This window comes from Anabrus simplex, chromosome 8, assembly GCF_040414725.1.
Source record: "Anabrus simplex isolate iqAnaSimp1 chromosome 8, ASM4041472v1, whole genome shotgun sequence".
Classification (NCBI taxonomy): domain Eukaryota; kingdom Metazoa; phylum Arthropoda; class Insecta; order Orthoptera; family Tettigoniidae; genus Anabrus; species Anabrus simplex.
In genome coordinates this window covers 225,672,720-225,697,064 of record NC_090272.1, presented here as the reverse complement: position 1 = coordinate 225,697,064, position 24,345 = coordinate 225,672,720, and the positions used below count along the sequence as shown (strand labels likewise).

The 24,345-nt window shown below is 36.8% G+C and overlaps 1 protein-coding gene across 1 annotated transcript in view; it reads right to left on the bottom strand.

Annotated features, from left to right (window-relative positions):
* Positions 1 to 24,345, bottom strand: part of LOC136879384 (polycystin-1-like protein 2) — a 421,935-nt gene that overhangs the window by 250,107 nt on the left and 147,483 nt on the right. Inside the window, exons 14-15 of the mRNA XM_068229099.1 lie at positions 9,043 to 9,156; positions 8,413 to 8,643 (exon numbers count right to left, since the gene is read on the bottom strand). Coding sequence (XP_068085200.1) covers positions 8,413 to 8,643; positions 9,043 to 9,156 — 345 coding nt within the window. The remainder of the gene's footprint in view (positions 1 to 8,412; positions 8,644 to 9,042; positions 9,157 to 24,345) is intronic.

The following is a 24,345-nucleotide window of genomic DNA, read 5'->3' as shown; positions in this document are numbered from 1 at the left end:
TGATTCTCATTCTGTTTCTGACTCTGATGCTGATACTGTGTGTTTCTCATTTGTACTGGTCTGCGGGAGCGACGTATTTGCGCAGTTTGTTATACGATCTGCTATTGTTCGTGAGTATCTGTTACGGAGTGAACATGGTATAATCTCAACGACTTACCGGCTTTGCAGTGGACTTTCTGAAAAAGAAAGTGTTTGTTTGGAACTTGTCACCCGAGTATGCAGCTTCAGTTGATGGAGAATTTTGCTGTTTGCTTGCCTCCGGACATGTAACGCTTTCTGTCCAGCCAGCAATTGGAAAGAATTCAAGACGTCGACGAAGAAGTGTAAATAAGGTTAGGGATGCTGTTGGTAAAGAAGGTAGCATCCATATGTAGAGAAATAGTCGTCGTACTTTTCTCTACCAGATTAGGATTCACGGTAACAGTGGAGTGCAGTGGGGCTCTTACCTGGAGGTATGTTAAAAGTATAATGATGTTCTATTTTTTAGTGATGATTTTAATGATGTGTAATTTGCCTTTGTAGACGGCAAACGAGTAAATCTCGTGAAGAGATGATTTTGTTGGGTAGTATTGTGTATATTAGCTCTATGTAAATGGCCAGCACTAAGTGGGTTGCATTAGTGTTGATTTTGTTGGTGTTTGTCACATATTAGTTCTTATTCTGGGAGTAAAGTCATAGAATCAAACTTAAAGTGAGTCTTTTGTCAGTGGAGTAAGGGTGAACCTGGCATGTTACCCAAATTTAATTTCAGGGGTTATATAGCAACAGGTAAGGTTATAAAACAAGTCTGGAGCCTCGTCAGCCTGATGACCGTCGCCTTGGGAGAGGGAGTGGCTCGTTGCTCTACATAATTAAATATTCCTGCAATTGTTTGGCAGGTGGCGCCCATTATCCTTGTTATTTACACTTATTTGAGTCAACGTTTATCTGTTCAGTATTTCAATAGCTTGCGGTAGTTGCAAGTATCCAAACAACATTCACTCAGCTATTAGTCCTATTCCACATGGCCTGGATTTACCTATACCACAGCCTCTGCAGACATTAGATATGGATGACAGTGATGACACGGATGCCATGCAGGAGACGGATGATACTGACTTTGAAGTAGGCACAGATGAGGCCCCTCTTCTGTTCACTCAACCAGATCTAAATAATTTAGTCTATGATCTGGGACTGTCAAAGAATACAGCAGAGCTCCTAGGGTCAAGACTGCGTGAAAGACATTTCTTAGCACCTGGAACGTCCATTACATTTTATAGAAAAAGGGACATGATATTCACGCAACATTTTTTCAAAATGACGTGTTAGTTTACTACAGTGATGTAGAAGGTTTGATGGGTCAGTTCAACATTTCGTACGCACCCGGTTCATTGATTCATCTAAAAGAAGCCTGAAGGCAGTTCTGCTGCACAATGGTAACATGCATGCCTCAATACCTGTCGGCCATTCTGTGCACCTGAAGGAAACATATGAAAACATGAAGGTGCTTCTTACTACCATTCATTATGAGAATCACAGTTGGATGGTGTGTGGTGATTTGAAAGTGTTGGGTATGCTTCTAGGACAACAGACTGGATATACCAAGTTTCCTTGTTTCATCTGTGAATGGGACAGTCGTGCTCATGACAAACATTGGGAGCAAAAGCAGTGGCCCCGAAGGTTGAAATTGGTTCCAGGGGACAAAAATATCAAGTGTGACCCTCTAGTGGAAAGAGACAGCATACTCTTGCCACCTCTGCACCTTAAACTGGGCATAATGAAGCAGTTTGTCAAAGCATTACCTAGGTGTGGCAACTGTTTCAAATATCTATGAAACAAGTTCCCCAATCTGTCAGATGCTAAGCTGAAGGAGGGTGTGTTCAATGGTCCCGATATTCGGAAAGTAATGCTAGATGAAGATTTCCTTACTTCAATGAATGCTGTGGAGTGAGAAGCCTGGACTGCCTTTAAGTATGTGGTTCAAAACTTCCTGGGAAACAATTGCAGCCCAGAGTATGTCGACATAGTGGAAAACATGCTGATGAAGTTGAAAATGCTGGGATGCTCAATGAATTTGAAGTTACATGTTTACATTCTCACCTTGACTTTTTTCCTCCAAACCTGGGTGCTGTAAGTGAGGAACAGGGTGAAAGGTTCCATCAGGATATAAAGGACATGGAATGACAATACCACGGAACTTGGGATGTTCGGATGATGGGCGACTACTGCTGGATGCTTCACCATGAGCACACAGAAATGCCCCATAAAAGAAAAAGCAGGTGCAATGCCACGACAACTATGAAAGCACAGAATGAATTACGTTAGTGCATGTTTTTACCACATTCTATGTATGCATCTGTTCACTGTGTGCATATTTCAATATGCTGTTGGTTTAAACTTGTATTCTAGTTCAGCATGATTCATGTGCCATATATACATGTACTACTTCAATATGTGATATAATTATTAACAAAGTATACATTTTGTGCCAAAACTGTGGGTGATTCGATATTTTCAGTGTCATTTTTGAATTCAGGAGGCAGAAATACATAAAGTACACCTACTTATATGAAAAAAACTTTTTTCCCTGTTGCATAGTGTTATGTAATAAGTACTTTAAGGCAGAAACAGGTTCCAAGAAGGACACTTCAAGAATAATTAATGAACAGGGGAATGTATATATGAGGATTTGTAGAAGGAAGTAGTATATAAAGATTGTTGGATACAAGGATAATGTCCAGACAGAGGAGGTGATTAATATTAACAAAGTATTGAAATTTACATAAAATAACTTGTTCTGACTGACTGATTTATCATCGCTGAGCCAAAACTACTGGACATAAAGAAATTAAATTTGGGGGATACACTCATATTAAGATGTAGGTGCTTGCTAAGAGAGGATTTTTGGATATTCCGTCGCTAACGGGGTGAAAACGGGGGTAATATTTTAAAAAGAGTGTATCTATATCTCAAAACTTTAAAAGTTTACAGATGTAAAAATTGGTATTTAGAATCTTCTTTAAAAATAAGGAAACTTTTTTTTTTTGGAAAATCCCAATAGGAGGGGTGAAAAAGGGGTTGAATGCCTTTAATCAGGATACCGGTACATATCTCAGAAACTGAAGATATTACAGACCTGAAAATTGGTACTTTTGATCTTTTTTAAAAATAAAGAAACATGTATATTTTTTTGTTTTTGGAAAATCCAATTAATGGGAGGGTGAAAAGGGGGGTGAATTTTTAAAATGAGTGTATCTATATCTCAAAACTTTGAAAGTTTACAGATGTAAAAATTGGTATTTAGAATCTTCATTAAAAAATAAAGAAACATGTATTTTTTTGTTTTTGGAAAATCCCAATAGGAGGGGTGAAATGGGGTGAAAAATGGGTTGAATGCCTTTAATGGGGATACTTATATCTCAGAAACTGAAGATATTACAGACCTGAAAATTGGTATTTGGGATCTCCTTTAAAAATAAAGAAACACGTATTTTTTTGTTTTCGGAAAATTCTTAATTGGAGAGGGGGTGAAAAGGGGGTGAATTTTTAAAATGAGTGTATCTATATCTCAAAACTTTTAAAGTTTACAGATGTAAAAATTGGTATTTAGAGTCTCCTTTAAAAATAAAGAAACACGTATTTTTTGTTTTTGGAAAATCCCAATAGGAAGGGTGGAAAAGGGTGAAACAGGGGTTGAATGCCTTTAATGAGGATACTTACATCTCAGAAACCAAAGATATTGCGGACCTGAAAATTGGTATTTGGGATCTCCTTTAAAAATAAAGAAACATATAGTTTTTGTTTTTGGAAAATCCAATTAAAGGGGGGGGGGGTTGAAAAGGGGGGTCAATTTTAAAATGAGTGTGTATATACTGTATATATATATATATATATATATCTCAAAACGTTTAAAGTGTACAGATGCAAAATTGGTATTTAGAATCCCCTTTAAAAATAAAGAAACACATGTTTTGTTTGTTTTCAGAAAATCCAAATAGGGTGGGTGAAAAAATGTGAAAAAGGGGTTGAATGCCTTAAATGAGGATACTTATATATAAGAAACAGAAGATATTACAGATGTAAAAATTGGTATTTGGGATCTCCTTTGAAAATAAAGGAACACATATTTTTTTGTTTTTGGAATATCTAATTAATGGGGGTTAAACAGGAGTGACAAATTGGAGTAATTTTTAGAAAGACTATATCTACAGAATATCTCAGTAACGTAAAATGTTACAGACGTAAAAATTGGTATTTGGAATCTCCTGTAAAAGTAAAGAAACATAGGTGATTTGTTTTTGGAAACTCCACTTAAGGGGAACTAAAAGGATGGGAGGGGGGGGTGAAATTTTAAAATGAGCATTTCTACAGTTTATCTCAAAAACTTAACATGTTACCAAAGTGAAAAATAGTATCTTTTTTATCTCTATTGAAAATAAAGAAACACGTATTTTTTGTTTTCTGAAAAATCACTTGGGTGGAGGGGTAAAAGTGACTGAAAATGGGGTTGAATTCTTTTAATTAGGATACTGATATCTCAAAAGCTGAACATGTACAGACGTGAAATTTGGTATTTGGAATTTCCTTTAAAAATAAAGGAATATGTATGTTTTTTTTGGAAATCCACCTAAAAGGAGGAGGGAAATTGAAAAATTAGTTGAATTATTTGTATGAGGATACTATTATCTCAAAAACAAAAGATTTTGCAGACGTGAAAATTGGTATTTGGAATCTGCTTTAAAATTTAAAAAACATATATTCTCAGAAAATCCAATGAAGGTAGGGGGGAGGTGAAAAATGGAAAAATTAATTGAATTAATTGTATGAGGATACTTACATCTAATAAAAACTAAAGTTTTTACAGACGTAAAAATTGATATTTGGATCTCCTTTAAAAACAAAGAAAAAAGCATTCTTGGGTGAAAAAAATTTGGAGGCGGGGGTGAAAAGGAGTTGAATTCTTTTTATGTGGACACATATCTCAAAAACTGAAGATGTTAGAGTCGTGTGGTATTTAGAAGATCCTTTACTATTAAAGAGATGTGTATTTTTAACGAACGGGAAATTCACTTAAGATGGGGGGGGGGGGGGGGGAGTGTGAAAGGAAGTGAAAAAAGTGAATTCTTTTTATGGGGATACTTATATCTCAGAACTGAATGTAACAGACATGAACATTGGTATTTGGAATCTCCTTTAAACATAAGGAAACACACCTTCTTTTTCTGTGTGGGGGGGGGGGGGGTTTAAATCAACTTAATGGCAGTGGGGTGAAAAAGGAGTTGAGACCAAGTGATCTTACTGTTCATAATGTACTTATTCTGATCATAAACTGATCATTTTTAATCTTTCCTGTGTTCGTTTTCAAGAACCATCTTTTCCTTTGGAGTACATAAATTTAGACTGCAGTAGATTTTCCTGGCATATAAATACAAATTTAAACACATTTGAAATAAACGATATGAATGATATTGACCATACAATTGTTCACTTCTACAATAAGGTCAATAATTCACGGAAGTATATCATTCATGTCGCCAGAAATCTTGCGCACTTACCTACGTGTGACGATGGTGCTGGTCACATTGTCAGCAATGACAATAGCATAGGATGTAATTTACCGCCAAGTAGCGGTCTTGCATCTTGCTGTGGGTTCCAGACCATCAATAATAATAATAATAATAATAATAATAATAATAATAATAATAATAATAATAATAATAATAATCTTAATAATAACTGCTACAGAAATAGACAGCATACAAAGAAAAACGAGAACTTTGCTCACCACCTATAGATTACATCATCCCAATTCATGCATTGAAAGGGTCACTCTCCCACAAAAATTGGGAGGCTGAGGAGTACTGGATCTTCAAATCATGCTCCTGAATCAGATAAAGAACCTATGGAGATACTTCCATAAAAAGCAAGAAAACAGCCTTCTCCATAAAGCTGTAGTACTTGCTGACAAGTACACTGTTCTGTATCCATACAATGCCTCCAACCCACATACAAATCACCAAGTATTCCTGCAGGAGAAAGAAAGGACATGGTGAGAGAAGACCCTCCACGGAAAATACTACAGCAATCTAAACCAACAGAGCATAGACAAGAATGCGTCGTGTATGTGGTTACAAAGTGGGCGCTTATTTGGGGAGACAGAGGGATTTGCAGTTGCTATACAAGACCAAGTAATAGCTACAAACAATTACAAAAAGTACATCATCAAAGACACCAACGTACTCTCCGACAAATGCAGACGATGCTCTGTTCATCTCGAGACCATTGACCATATCACTGCGGGCTGCCCAGTACTTGCCCCCATAGAATACACGAGACGACACAATCTTGTCTTGGGAATCATACACCAGGCACTTGCTCAGGAAAACCAATTAATTCAGGAGCGTATCCCTTATTACAAGTACCATCCAACACCATTCCTGGAGAACAAGTCGATCAAGCTTTATTGGGACACTGCTGTAGTGACAGACAAAACAGTCAACCATAACAGGCCAGACATCATACTGGTAAACAAGAAAACTGGGACGACTTTCATTATTGACATCGCTATCCCCAATGACACCAACATTGACAGGAAGTATAGTGAAAAAATCTCCAAATACAAAGAACTTGCAGAAGAGATAAAGAGGATCTGGAAGATGAAACTGGTACGAATAGTTCCTGTGATTCTGTCGGTCAACAGCCTTATTCCACATACACTTCACAAGAGTCTGCGAGAACTGGGTCTTCCACCGAACATCTACAAAATTATGCAACATTCTGTCCTCCTGTCAACATGCAACATTGTGCGATCGTTCCTCTCGCAAGAATGAAGATCCCATGATCTACAGTTTTGTATATACCTGTACATCAACGTTTGTATTATAATGTGTAAATACTTTAATTATGTAAGGCACTTGGTGCATCCCATGCCCCATTACTACCCATATTTCCTGTGGAGAAGTGTATGAATAATAATAATAATAATAATAATAATAATAATAATAATAATAATAACCTAAATTCAACTAATATCACCCACCCTATTAATAATAATAATAATAATGTTCTAGACCATCGTCAAAATGTGCGGACCGTGATGGAAACGGGTCCTAGCTGGGTAATGATTACGATTGCAGTCCGGCTGCGAGTTCAGTACTGCCAAGGCACCCAAGACGACACCACGCCGGATCTCCTCAAGGATTTGATCCATATTAAAATGCTTATAGGAAAAGATGGCAAAGATTTAGGAACCCAACTGGCCGGGTGGAATACCTGGACCTAGCCCGGGAAGTACGAAATTGATTGCTGGAAAGAAAGATTGAAAAATGGGAGGAACTTTGCCGTAATCTCTCAGAAAATGAGTCAGATCACAAATTTTGGCGGATTCTTTCAGAAAATGAGTTAGTTCGCGAATTCCAGCAGATTATATATAAAACGTTAAGCATTCAATTATAAATTTCATTATAATACCGTAGCGAAGCACCGGTATCTTGCTAGTTTACAATAAGATAAATGTTGATAACTGTGATGGTAATATCAGTGTATATACTGTAATTTATTTCAGTGCTAATCAGCATTTGTTTTGATATTTGTATCATTTATCTTTTAATTCTAATGAGATAACTATGGTCATGGCAGTTATCATTATGTAATGCCAGGGCTCAGCTAACAGCCCCATGGTTGCCAACCCTCGTTCTCCAAGTTCAGAGCCCCTAGGGCCCCTTTTAGTCACCTCTTATGACAAGCAGGTGATACTGTGGGTGTTATTCTACCACCCCCACACATGGGGCTGCAAAGAAAGAAATCAAGGTTCTGTTCTAAAGCCAAGGTCGCTCATTGGGAAGTGGTATACAGTAAGGGAGAAAGTTTGTGTGTTTCTGGGATTTTCCTTCTGGTTATTTGTGGCTATTCAATGTTAACTTGGGAGATGAAACAGCTGAACTTTTTCTGGAGTCTTGCTTTAATGGCTGTTGGAAAGAACAATGTAAGAAAAAACACAGTGTGCTGGTGTCCTGATTGCAAAGTTAGTCATTACCTAGAAACATGTTTTACAGATTATGTGCACACTAAGATGAAACACTATTGTATATAGTGAAAATTGGTGTGCAGATCTTATTATGAAGGATCTGTTAGTACATCCTATAAGCCAGTGGAAAATGTACCTAAACATTTATATTTATGCCACTGTCCCACAGAAGTGAGTCATCAGACCTTCTACTATAATGTGTTACAGCATGGCCTGAAGAGCTATTAAAATGAAAAATTTATTAAATTAGGGTTTTTGGTTTGTAATTTATAAGATGTTTTATGTGACTTCTGCAAAATGCTAAATCATAGAGAATTTAATTGCCACCTGTAGGCTGATGACTGCAACATTCAAATCAAGGAGAGTATGCAATTTTAAGAATGATTTGTGCCTCATGTACTACTTACCCTCAAAATGTCTTTCTTATCTTGTCTACGAGCCCACAGCATAAGCAGAAGAGCACCAAGAAGGAACATACACACAAATACGACGATCAATGGGTTGTCTACAACTGTTAGAAATAGATCAACATCATAAATTGGGTTGATTTTGTTGGGCGGCACGAATAGACTACCACTGAAGGCAGACAAATGAGAACAGCGACAATGTATCTTGCTTGTAGATGTCTCTGGCCCAATCTAGAACACATAAAATCATGAAGAACCTATTGAGCTCTGTGGTAACTAAAACAAACAAACAAACAAACAAACAAACAAACAAACAAACAAACAAACAAACAAACAAACAAACAAACAAACAAACAAACAAACAAACAAACAAACAAACAAACAAACAAACAAACAAACAAACAAACAAACAAACAAACAAACAAACAAACAAACAAACAAACAAACAAACAAACAAACAAACAGTCTGCAAGTTGAACTGAAAATGATATGATCAGAAACCTTTTCTTCTCTAAATCAAACCAGTATTCCAATTCTCTGAAGCTATTTTGCAATAACTGGTAAAGAAAGTAAATATTAAAAGAAGAGTAGAAAGGAAGTGCAAGTTGTGGCGCAGAGGTATAGACTTACAGTGCAGCCTTTTGTTGACCACTCCTTATCTTCTAAGCTCCAGTACTGACATCTTGTAGTGTGAACACGGAATTGGTAGTCCATAACAAAGAATTCTTCTGTCTTGGCTGTGTCCTGAAAATTAGAACAGGAATATTACAAGCACAGCATAAGTGTTGTTTGTATAAGTTTTTTTAATACATCGAGTTGAGCTTCTATGGACTGCATGGTAACAACCAACTTCATTTTAGTGTCTAGGTCTTGTTCTTGTTCCACTTTTGACTTCCTGCCAGTATCTTCTGAGCCCAGCGATGAGTGCCTGTTTAGGCTCTTCAGACAAAGGTCCTCTCCGTCTTCTGGAAGTTGATGCCATTTTGTGTTTGTATAATATAAACTCACCAGACAAAATATTAGTCACCCTATTGCGCACACACAGATGGTTTATTAGCCTGTACAGATGGTGCAGCAAATGAGTTCCTTGCTCAACCACATGTGTTCTGCCTCTATATGTGAGCATAAGACAGTAACAATTGGTATTATATTGAATCAGTGAGACATTGATGTTTCAAGCGGACAGTGTACATCAACATGGGTAGATGTAAGGATGTGACAGAGTGACAAAAAGGGGCAATCGTGTTTGTCTATGACCATGGCAATACGGTGCGCAAAGTTGCTGGATTTTTTGGTGTTTTGCAATGGACTGTTCAACATGTCTACAAGCAGTGGTGTACTACACTTGGCCACAAAACATGATGTCAGAACTGTGGTAAAAGATCCTGACTGAGAGGGACTGGAAACACGTTTCACAGCTTGTGAATCAAAATCGCTTCTAAACCTGACAGGAATTGCTGCAGTCACTGAATGAAGTTCCATCCCAACCTGTTAGTGAGAGAACATTGTAATGGGAACTGCATGCAATGGGCATTTGGTTTCAGTCACCTCGCAAGAGGCCATTGCTGCACGTCTTCAATGGGCTAGAAATCATCGAACATACAGAGCACAGCTATGTAAATCTGCAGCTAAACTGAAGAGCCGTAATAACCTCCTTCAGCGCCAGTGGCGTGCATTGTGGGTATGCAGGCTAAGCCGGGCTTACCCGTTGGACTTGAGAAGCAAAGTAAGCAATAATGCAACTGTAAGTGCAACAATTAATTTTATCTTGTCAGTTGGCAATACTATTTTTTTTTAACTAAGAGCATTTGCTGCAGTACGGTTTTCTGCAGTATGCAGGAAGGTTATTCTGCAGTACGAATTTCTGCATTACCGAGGGTACGCGACACACCTACCGCTTGGCTCGCCCAGCGTTGAGTTCAAAGTGACGCATGCGTAGTAACCGCGCCAGTAAGCGAGCTTGGTAAGCCGACAGCTCAACGCTGCCCGGCCTGATCGCATAGTGTAGCAGTGTGAAGCAACTTTGTGCTGGTTTATGATACGTTTATTTATTGTAATTTGGCCTATTGCTGAAACAGCTCTTGCGAGTGATAACTGACAGCAGTGAAGAACGTTTTAAAACTACGAATACCCAGTTCATTTTAGAATTGAAAATTATTTTTTCTTAAATGTAACAGTGTGAGAAAAACTTGCCTACTACTGTATATAGTAGGTACCAGCGTTGCTGTGGACCATGTGGCATGTTTGTAGGGGCTACGTTCTAATAATTTTCATAATAATAACATGAAACGTGGACAGTGCTGTGTCGTGAGTGCATAATTGTGTATTTACGTAGAAGTATTAGTGAAATATACGGTACGGTAATTTCTTATTAGTTTCAACTATCGTAATATTTGCCATGTGAGAAACTAGAAATTGTTCAATCTGGAAAATCTTCTCCAGATATGCCCATCATTAAAGGGACGCATAAAAACAAAAGTCAAGAGTACCTTGGTCATTTCCAAACTTCACAGTACAGTAAAATAGAATGGATTGCTGGAAGTTCCAAATTTAATAAACTGTTTGCTGGCCATGTTTACTCTTTGCAAGAGACCGGACTGTTTGGTCTGACACTGGTTATGATAATCTGAGTAACTTGCACAATGCCATTCAAAAGCATGAAAAATCGCAGTCACACATTTCTGCACTATTACGTTTGGAAAATCTAGAATTGATGTTCAGCTTGATGCTCAATTGCGTGCAAGCACTGTGCAATATAATGAGACCGTTCGGAAAAACAGGAAGGTGCTCAAGCGATTGATTGATGTTGTGTGTTTTTTAGCTACTCACGAATCACCATTCCGTGGACATTCTGAGGGTGAAGATTCTTTGAACAGGGGTACTTATTTGGGTGCATTGAACTTACTCGCTACTTACGATGCGACGTTAAGTACACACCTAGAAACATTGACCGTGTTCCGCGGGAATTCAAACAGGATACAAAATGACTTAATAAGAGCAGTCAGTGATGTAGTTTTGGAAAAGTGAAGTCAGAAATAAAACACGCTATTTTTGTTGCCCTTCTTCTTGACGAGACTTCAGACATTATGAATTTGTCTCAACTATCAACCACTCTGAGATACGTTGATTCTGAAAGTGGTAAAGTTCACGAAAGGTTCATTTCTCTCACTGATGTCAGCGCAGATCGAACAGCCAGTGGTTTGTTTGTACATGTGAAAAACATTGTTACTGAGTTTGACTTAAAATACATGTTGGTTGCACAAACGTTCGACGGAGCAGCTGTGATGGCCGACCACACAAGTACAAGAATTCTTTCCGAAGGCCATATTTATACATATTTATTTATTCACAAACTTAATCTGTTTTTGTCACAGTCATTTTCCTGTATCAAGGAATGTAGAATATTTTTTCAGACCTTAACGGAATTAGGATCATTTTTTCACAAGTCCTCTAAACGATCTCATCAACTGAAAGAATTTACCGCAAAGAGGATGCCTAGAAATGCTTCAACACGGTGGAATTTTTCATCTCGTCTTGTTCACACAGTGAAAGAACATCGCACTTCATTCCTTGAATTCTTTCGGAATGTTTTAGATGAAAGCTCAAACTGGGACAGTGAAACAGTTGTAGCGGCATAAGGTTTCATGAAATTTCTAACCAGCACTGAAACTTCCTTTTTGTTACTGATTTTTAGCAACATTTTCACCTTCACTGATATCCTTTTCAATATCCTTCAATCCAAGCATTTAGACGTCCTATATTGCTCCCAAAAAGTTCAGGAAATCAAAAGAGAGATACTAAACCTCAGGAAAAAGTGCGACGTAATTTGGGCCGAGTCTCTGGTCTATCATGGTGTCGAAGACTCTCTACCAACTAAACGACAATGTCGGGAAGAGGATCTAATAATGTCAAGGAAATTCCTTCACCGCTCTATTTTTGACAACATTATTGTACAATTAGACGAACGATTTGGGTCATTAAACGAATTACAGTTTACTTCCTTGTTGGATCCTCTGAAATATGAAGCGTACAAAGCTACTTTTCCTCATTCTGTTTTTGAAAGTCTTAAACTGTCCTATAAAGACTTGTTTGATTTTATCCGATTGAAGAATGAACTTACCGTGCTGTATTCGTTTGATGAATTTTATGGTCAGCACCCTCATCAGTTAGTGTGTTCTCTGAAAAGCAAACAATTAGATACAGCCCTGCCTGAAGTGTACAAATTGGGTGTACTTATAGTAACTGTTCCAAGCACCAACAGCGTCAGTTGAAAGATCGTATTCAGCCCTCAGGAGGATTAAGACTTATCAGAGGTCAACACAGAGTCAAGAGCGGCTATCAGGCTTGGCAGTTCTGTCCATAGAAAAGGAAGTTCTGCACCAACTCAAAAGCACAGACACATTTTATGATAATGTCATCACAACATTCACAAAACAAGAGAGACGACTAGATTTCACCTTCAAGTAGACTCAAAGCAACCAAAAATCTTGTGGAGGGACTTAATGCACAGTTTTGTTAGTAGTAGAGCATACAGTGGACAATAGAAGAACGTCTCACAAACACGTAGCAAATAAGTTACTATCAATTTTTGATAGGCCTGTATGTACAATGCAATATGCATGATGTTGTAGCATTAGTGTCAGAGTTATTTCAAGTTGGCTTCTATGCTGAAGGGTGAAAAGTGTAACATGACAGAGAGTTTTCTGATACATACATAAGAGATCAAAGAGTTTTTTAAACTGAATAGTGAGGGGTGATACATGAAATAGATGTGATTTCTACTAATCTATGTACTTTGATGTAGGAAACTGAATAAAATAACAATTTTTATACAAAAATGCAAGAATGACACGTTTGTCTTCCTATTTTTTAAACGGATTATGCAATGTCATTGCGCATAAATAAACTATTTCTATACATCTCAATAAGTTAATTGCAGCTTTAAAAATTATATTGATTTTTTAAATCTATAGATGTGATGTCACTAGTTATTTTGTGTTTCCTGAAGAGCCAAGGATTTGACATGATACCGTACGCTCTGGTTAGAAGTTCTTCAATTTTCATGAGATTACACATAGGTACCCATAAGTCTATATGGTTATAGCTTGGTTACATTCGTTTATATAATGATGCTCTTTAAATTATACTTCCTACGTCCGGTAATTAGTACGTCCTACCTTGGACAGCATACCCACTTTTCAAAACCACCGCACGCCACTGTTCAGCGCTTAGCCAGAACATCATTCATGGGGTATTGACACCAATACGTAGAGAACAACTGCTCTAGCACTTACTTTTACTTCAGGTGAGTATTGCTCCACAGTATGGCTTAACAGCTGGCACACTCACTTGTGGATGTTCAGCTTCACCAAAGCATGTGAAGCATAACTGGTATATTGCTTCCTACATCAATCCAGTAGCTTCAAGTGCTGAGTAAGATTCTGTCTTCTCCAATCAGAAAAAAAATTAAAATCTGGTTCATCGTTTCATACCTGGCCCACAGTTCTTTAAGAATTACAGGTAAATCCCATCAAATCCTACTGCCTTTCCATCTGAAGAGAAAGCAAACCTTGTTCAAATTCTTCTTGTAAGGAGAAAGGTTTTGAGTATACATCGTGAGGTTGAGTTGAGCGTTTGAATTGCCTAAGTTTCTTTATTACCAGTTTGGTGAACTTCTTGTCCTTTTTTGTTCTAGAAATATTGACAAGATGGTTAGCTATTGGATCTACATTAACAGATGTAGATTTCTTCGATGATATGGAAGCAGAATCTAGTTTACGTATCAGTGACCAGACCCTCCTATTGGAGTGCTTGAAATTTATACCTTCAATAGAATATTTCCAGCTCTCTCTTCTGGCATTGTTGAGTGATTGAAACAGTTCAGTAGCTTTCCCCTGGCTACTATTTTTATCGTACTTTTCTCTTAATTTATTGGACTCCTTATTCCACCCTGGTATAATATTTCCTGTGGAAACCTCTTAGAATAGTTCTTTTGGCTGTTGCTTTTAGTAATCCTACAAATCTAGAGTAGTTCTCAGGTACTGCTTGAATCCACCTGATGTTATCATCAGAGTACTTGGTATAGGTCTACCAGTCTGTCTACTGAAAGTTTCAGCAAGGTCTAGGTGTGGAATGGACAATTGGTATTTGAAATCCAAAGTTTTATATAACTGGCCTATGTTGACTATAAGGGAAGTCTTAAAGCATTCGTCTCTGAATACGAAGGACTGGTGTTATGAAGCTAGTATATTTGATGAGTTGCTAGAGTAAGTGCCAATATAAAAGTATGATAATTCTGCAGTTGTAAAATGCATTAGTGGTTACCTGATCAGCAGTACTCTGGTAAGTTTAATAGCATGTCATTAACTGACTATTCTCGATATAACTGGAGAGAAAGTATCCACCTGACACCGCTGATCCAGTTTCTTACTTACATACATACATACATTATCATTATAGACTGTTATGCCTTTCAGCATTCAGTCTGCAAGCCTCTGTGAATTTACTAAATGTCGCCACAATCCTCGATTTGCAACTAGTGTTGTGTCCAGTTTCTTATTACAGTAAAATATCAGTATAACAAAATTTTTGGGACGTCAGATTTTAATTTGTTATAGTGAAATTTTATTATACCGGTACTGAAATAAATAAATTCTTAAGAACTTGCCCCTTGCTAAACCTGTTGAAGAATCTACATTATTTCAACATGAATTTACATGTAAAAAAACCTTATATATAAATGTGTATATATACACACACACACATGAAGAAATTATATAAAGTACATGCAAGAAAGTTTCAGCATTTCAACTTTTACCCTGCACTGGTACATTATGTCCTCAACTTTAAATTTTGAAAAATTCTGTGATTTCCTTCTGAATACTCCGAGACACAAATGAATATTCAAGGCAGTCAGCAACCACTGCACTTGAATTTAACACAGATTCTTCGTGACAGAAGAAAATCCTGAAGACTACGTACCATGTTTGTTACATGCACAAGAGTCAAACTCGGTTGGACACTTTGAGGCAAATCTTCCTCTTCCTCCTCATCATCACACGGATTCCTATCACTTATAATATCTATTGTTTTCGAAATTGGAATGTAGGAATACATGCTTTTATGTTATTTGTGTTACTATCCTCTAATTTAAAATCCCTGGTTCTGTTGAAAAGTACTGCTGTCGAAGTAAACTAGTGTTTCTTTAAAAAAAATCTGTATAAATTTTGCCATCATATAGGTTGGACTGTTTCTAAAATTTACTATTGAAGTTAAGGATGTGTTTATTTATGAATAGTGTAGTTTTAATATTCTTTTATGACATTTAAGATATACAGTAACACCTCGTTAAGACATTTCTACAGGGGACAACCAAAAAGTAACGTGTTAAGCAAGAAAACGTACTACTGAATACATTGCACATTATAAATTTCATATTATTACTGAATATATGAATAAAAGCTATTCAACAGGGATATAATATTAGTATCTTTATTTTCTTCAGATTTACAGTTTTTCATCCTTAATCTCTATGGAGAAAATAGAAAGAACATGAAACCAAATGAAGACAATCAAAACTAGAAAATATAAAACTTATTGAACTCAACGTTTCACCGATAAGGTTAGGAAGAGGAAACAAAAGGATCGAAATAAATTGTCTTGCATTTGCAGATGACTTTGCAATACTTTCTGAAAATGTGACATCTGCTATAACCCAAGTAAATGTCTTGGAAAGAATCGCCAGCAGAACTGGCTTAAGAATTTCTGCAGAAAAAACAAAATTTTAAACAAATATTTGGGATGCACCAAAATTTTTAAAAACAGATATTGGCCAAATAGAGAGGGTAAAAAAATTCAAATATCTAGGGGAAATAATCCAAGAAAATGGTTTAGAAAAATCTGCAGTAGAGGAGAGGGTACATAAAATGGAGAGAGCTTATGGTGTCACCAAAGATATCTACAATAAAAGATGCCTATCCAAAAATGCAAAAATAAGGCATTACAACACAGTAGTGAAGCCAGAATGCCTATATGCAAGCGAATGTCTGGCATTAAACTATAATTTAGATAAACTAGAAATACTAGAAAGGCGAATCATGAGGAAAATATTAGGCCCACAAAACACAGCAGAAGGTTGGAAATTACGAAGTAATGCTGAAATATATAAAAAAATAGAAAATATATCAGATGTAATGAGGAAAAGGAGACTTATGTTTTTTGGACATTTATATCGAATGCAAGATAGTAGATTAACCAGTAAGATTTTCAGATATTTGTGGGGTAAGAAATCAACAACAAGCTGGGTCAATGAAGTAAGAAAGGATTTAGAAGAAAACAATATAACAACAGAAGAAATAAATAATAGAGAAGGCTTTCGGGAAAAAGTATTGAAAATAGAAGGATTCCAAGGTAGGAAAGTAAAAATGACTGGTTCAAAGTGGTCTGAAGACAGAAAGAAGAAACATAGTGAACAGATGAAAGCGTACTGGAAGAAAAGGAAAGAACAAAGAAGAAGGAATTGAAATTGGCACGTGGTCCTCTGGTGGCCCATTCGAAAGAAGAAGAAAACATTATGAAGTTACAAATAAACCCTATTAAACAAGCCTCCTTGGCATAACAGCAAATACAAAACAAACAAACAAACAAACAAACAAACAAACAAACAAAACAAAGAATAATAGCCTGCCTCTCAAATCTTGGTTGAATCAGCAAGTCTTAATCTTCATCTTTCATTCTACACAAGTCAGCCATGACCTAGAACACTGCAACACCTCGTCCTTGAATCATATTTCATTGATTCTAGAAAAGGCTGCATGCTCCAGGGCGCGACCTACCTCACCATGCTAAGACCTTGCTGATTCACCCCTTTCCCTCCCATAACCTGCTGAGCCTCATGCCTTCATTCCTCATTTCTTCTTACTTGCTACCTAGAAACACAATATCGACAACACAAGATATTTAATCATACAAAACCACTATTCCAAATTCCTACCTACACTGTCCTACCTATTTAATTTCATGTCCAACTGTCTCATTAGCATTCTCACATGACCACTTCTTTAATTTCTTTACACATAATTTTTTCACTGCACTTATGTACCAATTTAAATTCTCTACCCAATTCCATTCTTTTATCACCCACCCAATAATTTTCTGATCATTACTCTGTTTTAAAAGTTTTTGCTGACTTAAACTCAATATTTTCACTCTCACTTTTTCTGTTTCTTTACATCTTCCTAGCAAATGCAGGTCTTCATTCACTTCTCCACACAATAAACACAATGAATTATCTTTATTTCTAATCCACCCCTTATTTTTATATAAGCCTAAAATTCACCACAGTAAACCTCTTCTCACAGCTCTATCCACATTACCAATACTTATCTTGATACTTGACTTATCCTATTAAATATACTTACAGATGCTCTCTTCCTACATTCATCCATCTGTCGTTGCAGTTGAATATCCCTTACCCTCATTAAGATCATTCTCCTACTTCTACTACCCCTTTTATCCCAAACCGCTTGCCATATGTAACCCATACCAATCCTTTGCACATACATTTTGATCTTCGCCAGCCAGCTCCCAGCATACATACTTTTCATCTGCTGCTGATAAGCAGATTGTAGCATTATACCCTTCCAATAAGTAAGTACCCTCTTCACAAATTCAAATTCTACATACTCCCCACAAATTACTATCGCCCCCGCATTTGCTGTACACTGCGGGAGTCGCATCAACGTCTTACTAAATTTACAAGTAATCTGGTTCAGCATATCTCTTCCTTCCTCTAGACCCCATAGTTCAGCTCCATATAGTACTCTGCTCAACACTAATGTCTTGGACACCATCTTTTGGATACTATAATTTAATCCCAGGTACTTGGTCTCCAATACCTTAACAACTGAGAGAGCCGTCATCCCCCTCCATTTCACTCTCTTAATATGATCCTCCCATCCCCCTTTTCTGTTTATAAGCACCCCTAGATATTCCAATTTTTTTACCTCTTCCTCTTCAATCATCTCCCCCTGGACCACCCATTTCCTCTTCTTCTTTCTCAACCTGTTCTTTCGAACTACCAACACCTTCAACTTATTACAGTTAATTTTCAAAGACCACTTTACTTGCATATTTGGAAATCACATTTAAACTTTTCTGTAAACCCCACCCTGTTAAAATCATTAATATCACATCATCAGCAAAAATCAATCCTGGGATCTCTACATCGTTTACAACTGGAGATGCCCGTGACCTTTGAGAATGTCATTTATAAATAATAAAAATAAAATTGGCGATAGTTTACAGCCATTTCAATCCCATCTTACATTTAATCAGATTGCTTACTAAATCTTCTTCCAGTTTAATACAATATATATACAATCGTATACAGCCTCAATCGCTCGAATAATCTTTCCTGGAACCCCACCCTACCTAATTTTTCTACTAATGCACTTCTACTCACTGTTTTGAAAGCTTTTTCAAAATCAATGACAGCTAGATATTCTTTACCTCCCTCCTTATTCAGATATTTCTCCAGGATCATCTTGACTGTCATTATATTATCTGTCGTCCTTCTACCCTTTCTAAAACCTGAAAAACTGACAATATCGACTGCTCTTCAGCCCAGTCTCTCAGTCTGTTCGCTAGTATACCTGTATAAATCTTACTCAAGGAGTCCAGTAAAGTTATTCCTCTATAGTTACTTAGGAGATTTCTCTCCCTTTCCTTCTGTAAATTGGGCATACGATCCAAGTTTGCCACTCTTTTGGAAACCTATCACCCTCAAAAAACTTGTTGAATAATTTGACTATGTCCTCTACCATCAGACTATATTTCCTCTTTCTTTCCAAAATAAGTTACTGATACCATTTCTTCCTCCAGCTGATCCACCCTTTGGTTTTCCTATCACCCCTATAGCCTCCTCTTCTGATATTTCTTTATCAAGCTCATATATCTGTATATCCACTCCCCTCTGTACGACCTCCCCCCCCCCCCCCCCTGTATCTTTCCACCTATCCTTCCCTCCTAACAATTCTCAGAAATAGTCCACCCATGAATCACAGTCAATATTCGGTTTGTCAACCCTCTTCCCCTTTTATTAATTTTATTTACTCTGCCCCCACCCTTTCATGTTGCTTCATCCTACACTCAAAGATATGAACTTCATTAATGTTTCCGTACTGAACTGAGATCAACGATGAGATATCTATTAGGTTCAACCTTTTCAATACTAATTACATGTTGATGTTACACACACCTTTTATTCAACTTGGGGACCGGTTTCGACATATATAATGTCATCGTCAGCCATAAAATGAATCACAAATACATAAGGAAAGACATAATAATCAAAACTATTGTGGATACATATTGAAAAATGTTCATTAAAAATCTGTAACTGTCCATTCACACCATGTGTTAAGATTTATTTATTTATTTATTTATTTATTTATCGTATGATGTGCACAGATAGATTATATACGGTAAATAAGTATACAATATATACACAATATATACAAGCAGAAGCCTATAGTTCCAAATCAAGTCCATTGATTCATTTCAAGGCCTCCTCAGTTGCGTTATGAATGTCCTCCAAAGGACCTTGAAATGCTCTCCGTGGACATTCGGCAATTACGTGGTGGATGGTCTATGAGGTAGCTCCACAATCACACCCAGAAGACTTCTGCCAGCCCCATTTATAAAGCGTATAGCCGCATCTTCCTTGATTGACTCTTATCCTGTTTAGAGTCCTCCATTGAAGTCTGGGTAGATGGAATCCAGGAGGTTGAACATGAGGTAGAGTCACAAGATGTTGATTGGGAACAGAAGACTGCTGCCATTGGTGTAACCAGGCGTTCATGATGGAGAACCCAGATTCTTCCAGTGTAAGTGCAGTGCGCCAGGGTGGAGATCTAGACTTAAGTCGAGGAGGGGCAGGTTGAGTAATATCCTGGTGAACGGGGAGGTTGGAGTCCTGGCTGGTCTTCTTCCACAGTTTTAGAAGAGCTTCAGACCTTCTTAAGCAAGGCAGAGGAATATTAATATTAATATTAATATTAATATTAATATTAATATGTGTTAAGATAAATCGCCATAACAGAAGAGCAACAGCATAATAATTAAATCTGGTGCAGTGACACATTGAAGTAAGCATACAGTCTCTCACTATTCAAAGAATAAAAGAAGGTTCTTCAGTATGTAGTCTTTGTGCATCCGTTCAATAGAAGGCTCCAATAGGCTTCCAAAGTAAAGAGTCATTTAAAACATTCACATGTGCTATGCGTCAACCAGAGTGTCGAGAACTTATTTGAATCACTTGGTATGTAATTTATACCTGATAAAATTTTAACACTGATAAATATGAAATCAATCAGTGGTAAAAGACATTAGTCTTGTGAGGAGTAGATATAAAATGTTATATGTGGTAGGTCTGGGGGAAGATGGGGGGGGAAGAAAAAGATCTTGTTAGGGGATTAGTAGATTTAAGGTGGGTCTTGTGAACAATGCGGTGGGGGTTTGTAACGTGATAGGGTAATGTGTATCATGGTAAATATTGACCTCCTATTTGGAAGATCAAAATAATTGAATACTTTAATTAAAAAATCAAACAGAATGTTAGTTTTTTCTGAGATTTCATTCAGATTCGAATTGGAGTTGAAGAACTGGTCTAAATGAACGAAGCAATTTTCTGCGATGTCAAGAATAGGACCTTTGTCCATATTCATGAGCACCTCTACATCTTGTTGTATGTTACTGAAGCTATGCTTTGAATCTTGAATGTGCTGGCCAACTGCCGAGTATCTATTATATTTTGTAGCATTAACATGTTCCATGTATCTGATTTTGAACTTCCTCCCTGTTTGACCAATGTACGAGGGTTGACAGCTTTGACATTGGAGTCTGTAGACACCCGATTTTTTATAAATGTTAGTCTTGTTAATTGAGGTGGTATTATATAAGATATCCATATTTCTATTGTTAATTCAATATGCGATTTTGGTATTGTGTTTCTTCAGAATATTTGTAACAACGTAAATATCTTCACTGAATGTGAATGTTGAATAATAATCAGGTTTAATTTTCTCTCTAGTTAGAGTTGAATTTAGGCGATATTTTCATTTGTTGATGATGCACTCTATAAATGCATTGTCATAACAGTTACATTTGGCTATGAAGCGGATTGTATTCAATTCTTTTTAAGTGGTATGCTGAATGCCCTGTCTACCATACTGTTGTAGGTAGCACACTTGGGTGCTTTGGGATGAAAATAACTTTCTTGATAGTAGTGGCTGTCTGTATTGGTTTTCTGTAAATTTCGTATTCTATTGATGAAGGAAGTCTGTTTAACGTGAGATCCAGAAAATTTATACTTCTGTTTGTCTCAGATTCCAGAGTGAACTTTATCTGCAGATCAATATTGTTTAATTTGCTAGGAGTGGTGGCTGCTTCAGTAATTCCTTCGTCAAGGATAACAAGTGTGTCATCCACAAATCTGGCCCAAAATTTTATGTGCGCGAAGTCACTGTTGTTGTTAATTGCTGTATGCTCTAAATGGCCAATATATATCTCAGCTAAAATTCCTGAAGCCGGTGATCCCATAGCTACTCCAGTTTTTCGTCACATTGGCCTTAAGTGTGTTAAACTTCCTGTCTAATATGAGTTGTTTTTGATCTAACTCTTAATCTTGGTTTCTAATGTTAAGTGGTGGTTTTCTTTTTGATGCATGTATTTTATTCAGTTTTCTCCTATAATCAAGTCTGATCTCATCCTGTATTTCCAGGGGCATTTTATTAACAGCTACTTCTGATTCGATAATTAATTTGGTAGTGGCATTGATTATGTTAGTGTTCGGCTAATTATTTTCTAGAATCTTGTAGTCTTGTTCTGATGTACTGTTTTCGACAAATTTACAACGGGAGGATGAAATTCTACAATCAAGTTGTTTAAATGGATGCGATTTTTTGTTTCTCTTTTTGTAATTATTGAAACTGAAGAAATTATTCTTAACCACTAATTTCAAGATTTCCAAGAAATCCTGGACCTCAAACATTTTACTATCGATCTCATCAAGGAAAATGTTCCATTGAGCTTTAAAAAGGAAGCATGCTGCTTCAAGGTGTGCCGTGTATAGTTGGTTATTCAGAAAAGACTTCTTCTTATATAAGTATTTAATTTTGTTTTTAATCCATATCTTATAAACTTTATTCTGTGTACTCCAGTATAGAGGCAAGTTTTGGTGTATTTGGTGTTCGCTTTGAAGAAGTTAGGAGTCAGGATATGTTCTAAGCACTGTTTTAAGAAATGAATGTCTTTGCTTATTTTTGCAATTTTTATTTTAAGGTTCCTATAATGATAGGCCTTGAGTTTTGCCTGGTAAGCTTCGTTATTCAAAGATATGAACTTCATTAATGTTTCCGTATTGAACTGAGATCAACGATAAGATATCTATTACGTTCAACCTTTTCAATACTAATTATGTGTTGATGTTACAAATACCTTTTATTCAACTTGGGGACCGGTTTCGACATGTATAATGTCATCGTCAGCCATAAAATGAATCACAAATATATAAGCAAAGACATAATAATCAAAATAATCCCCTAACAAGATCTTTTTCCCTCCCCCCCCCCCCCCCCCCCTTCACCACTCTTCCACCCCTCCAGACTTACGACATATAACATTTTATAACTCCTTCTCACAAGACTAATGTCTTTTACCACTGACTGATTTCATATTCATCAGTGTTAACATTTTATCAGGTATAAATTGCATACCAAGCGATACAAATAAGTTCTCGATGCTCTGGCTGATGCATAGCATGTGTGAATGTTAAGATGAAACCAGAACTTTTACTAAAAAATATGGTGTTGCAATGATAACTGTGTCTCACCATGTTAACAGGTGAGATTCAGACTGGCGACTCATGCTTGCCAGAAACAAGTGCAGGCTGCTTGCAAGGTCAAGAATGATGTGCAAGCCTCTTGTACTGGAGCTGCCATAGTTCAGAGTACAAACACCGTGCATTCGGTCTGCGTTTATGAGAGACCCTGAATTTGTCATGTGATACAGGGCCTATATCTGGATTAGGAACATAACCATGTAAAATTAACTAGCATGGTGCATATTTGCCCCTTGATAGCCTAGTTATGGATACAGAAAATGTTGTGAAATTCCTTAGTAATGAAGACAAAATTAAAATCAGGTGGCCACAACAAAGCACACAAAGGTTGCGAATGTTGAACTTGCATCTTCGAGTTTCAACTCGATCACTCTCACTATTCAAAGAACAAAAGAAGGTTCTTCAATATGTAGTCTTTGTGCATCCGTTCAATAGAAGGCTCCGATAGGTTTCCCCCCCCCCCTCTTCCACCCCACAAGAAAGGCTCCCATAGGCTTCCAAAGTAAAGAGTCATTTAAACCTACTATCTTAATTCAAAATTACAGCCAAAGTCATTCCTTCTGATCACACATGGTCAAGTGTAATCTCCAATTCATTGTCTAAGAGTGTGACCAGAAAATAATGTTTAGTAACATTTGTTTTAGAAAGATTGTGATCTGCAATAATACTTTGATATTTTTACTGGCCCCTGTGCTCATGTTTCATATTTGATGTTTGGTGTTTTTCACACCTTTCAGTGTATTTGTTATTTTATATGCCCCAGCAGAAAAATTTTTCACAATTAGTATGAAAGGTATTATGCTATACATTTTTGTTATATGTATGGCCAATGAGGTTTTTTTAAGTGTTTTAAGATCTTATGTCTGATGATTGCCTTAATTTCAATGGGCCGAAACTAGTACCATGATTAAAATAAACTGAAGTACTAATTTTATACTGTAATGATTGGTTGGATCACCTCATTTATCTACAATACAGCAACTATAACAACAGTCTACACCACTGTACGAGTCTTTACGTTCACCATTACTTGC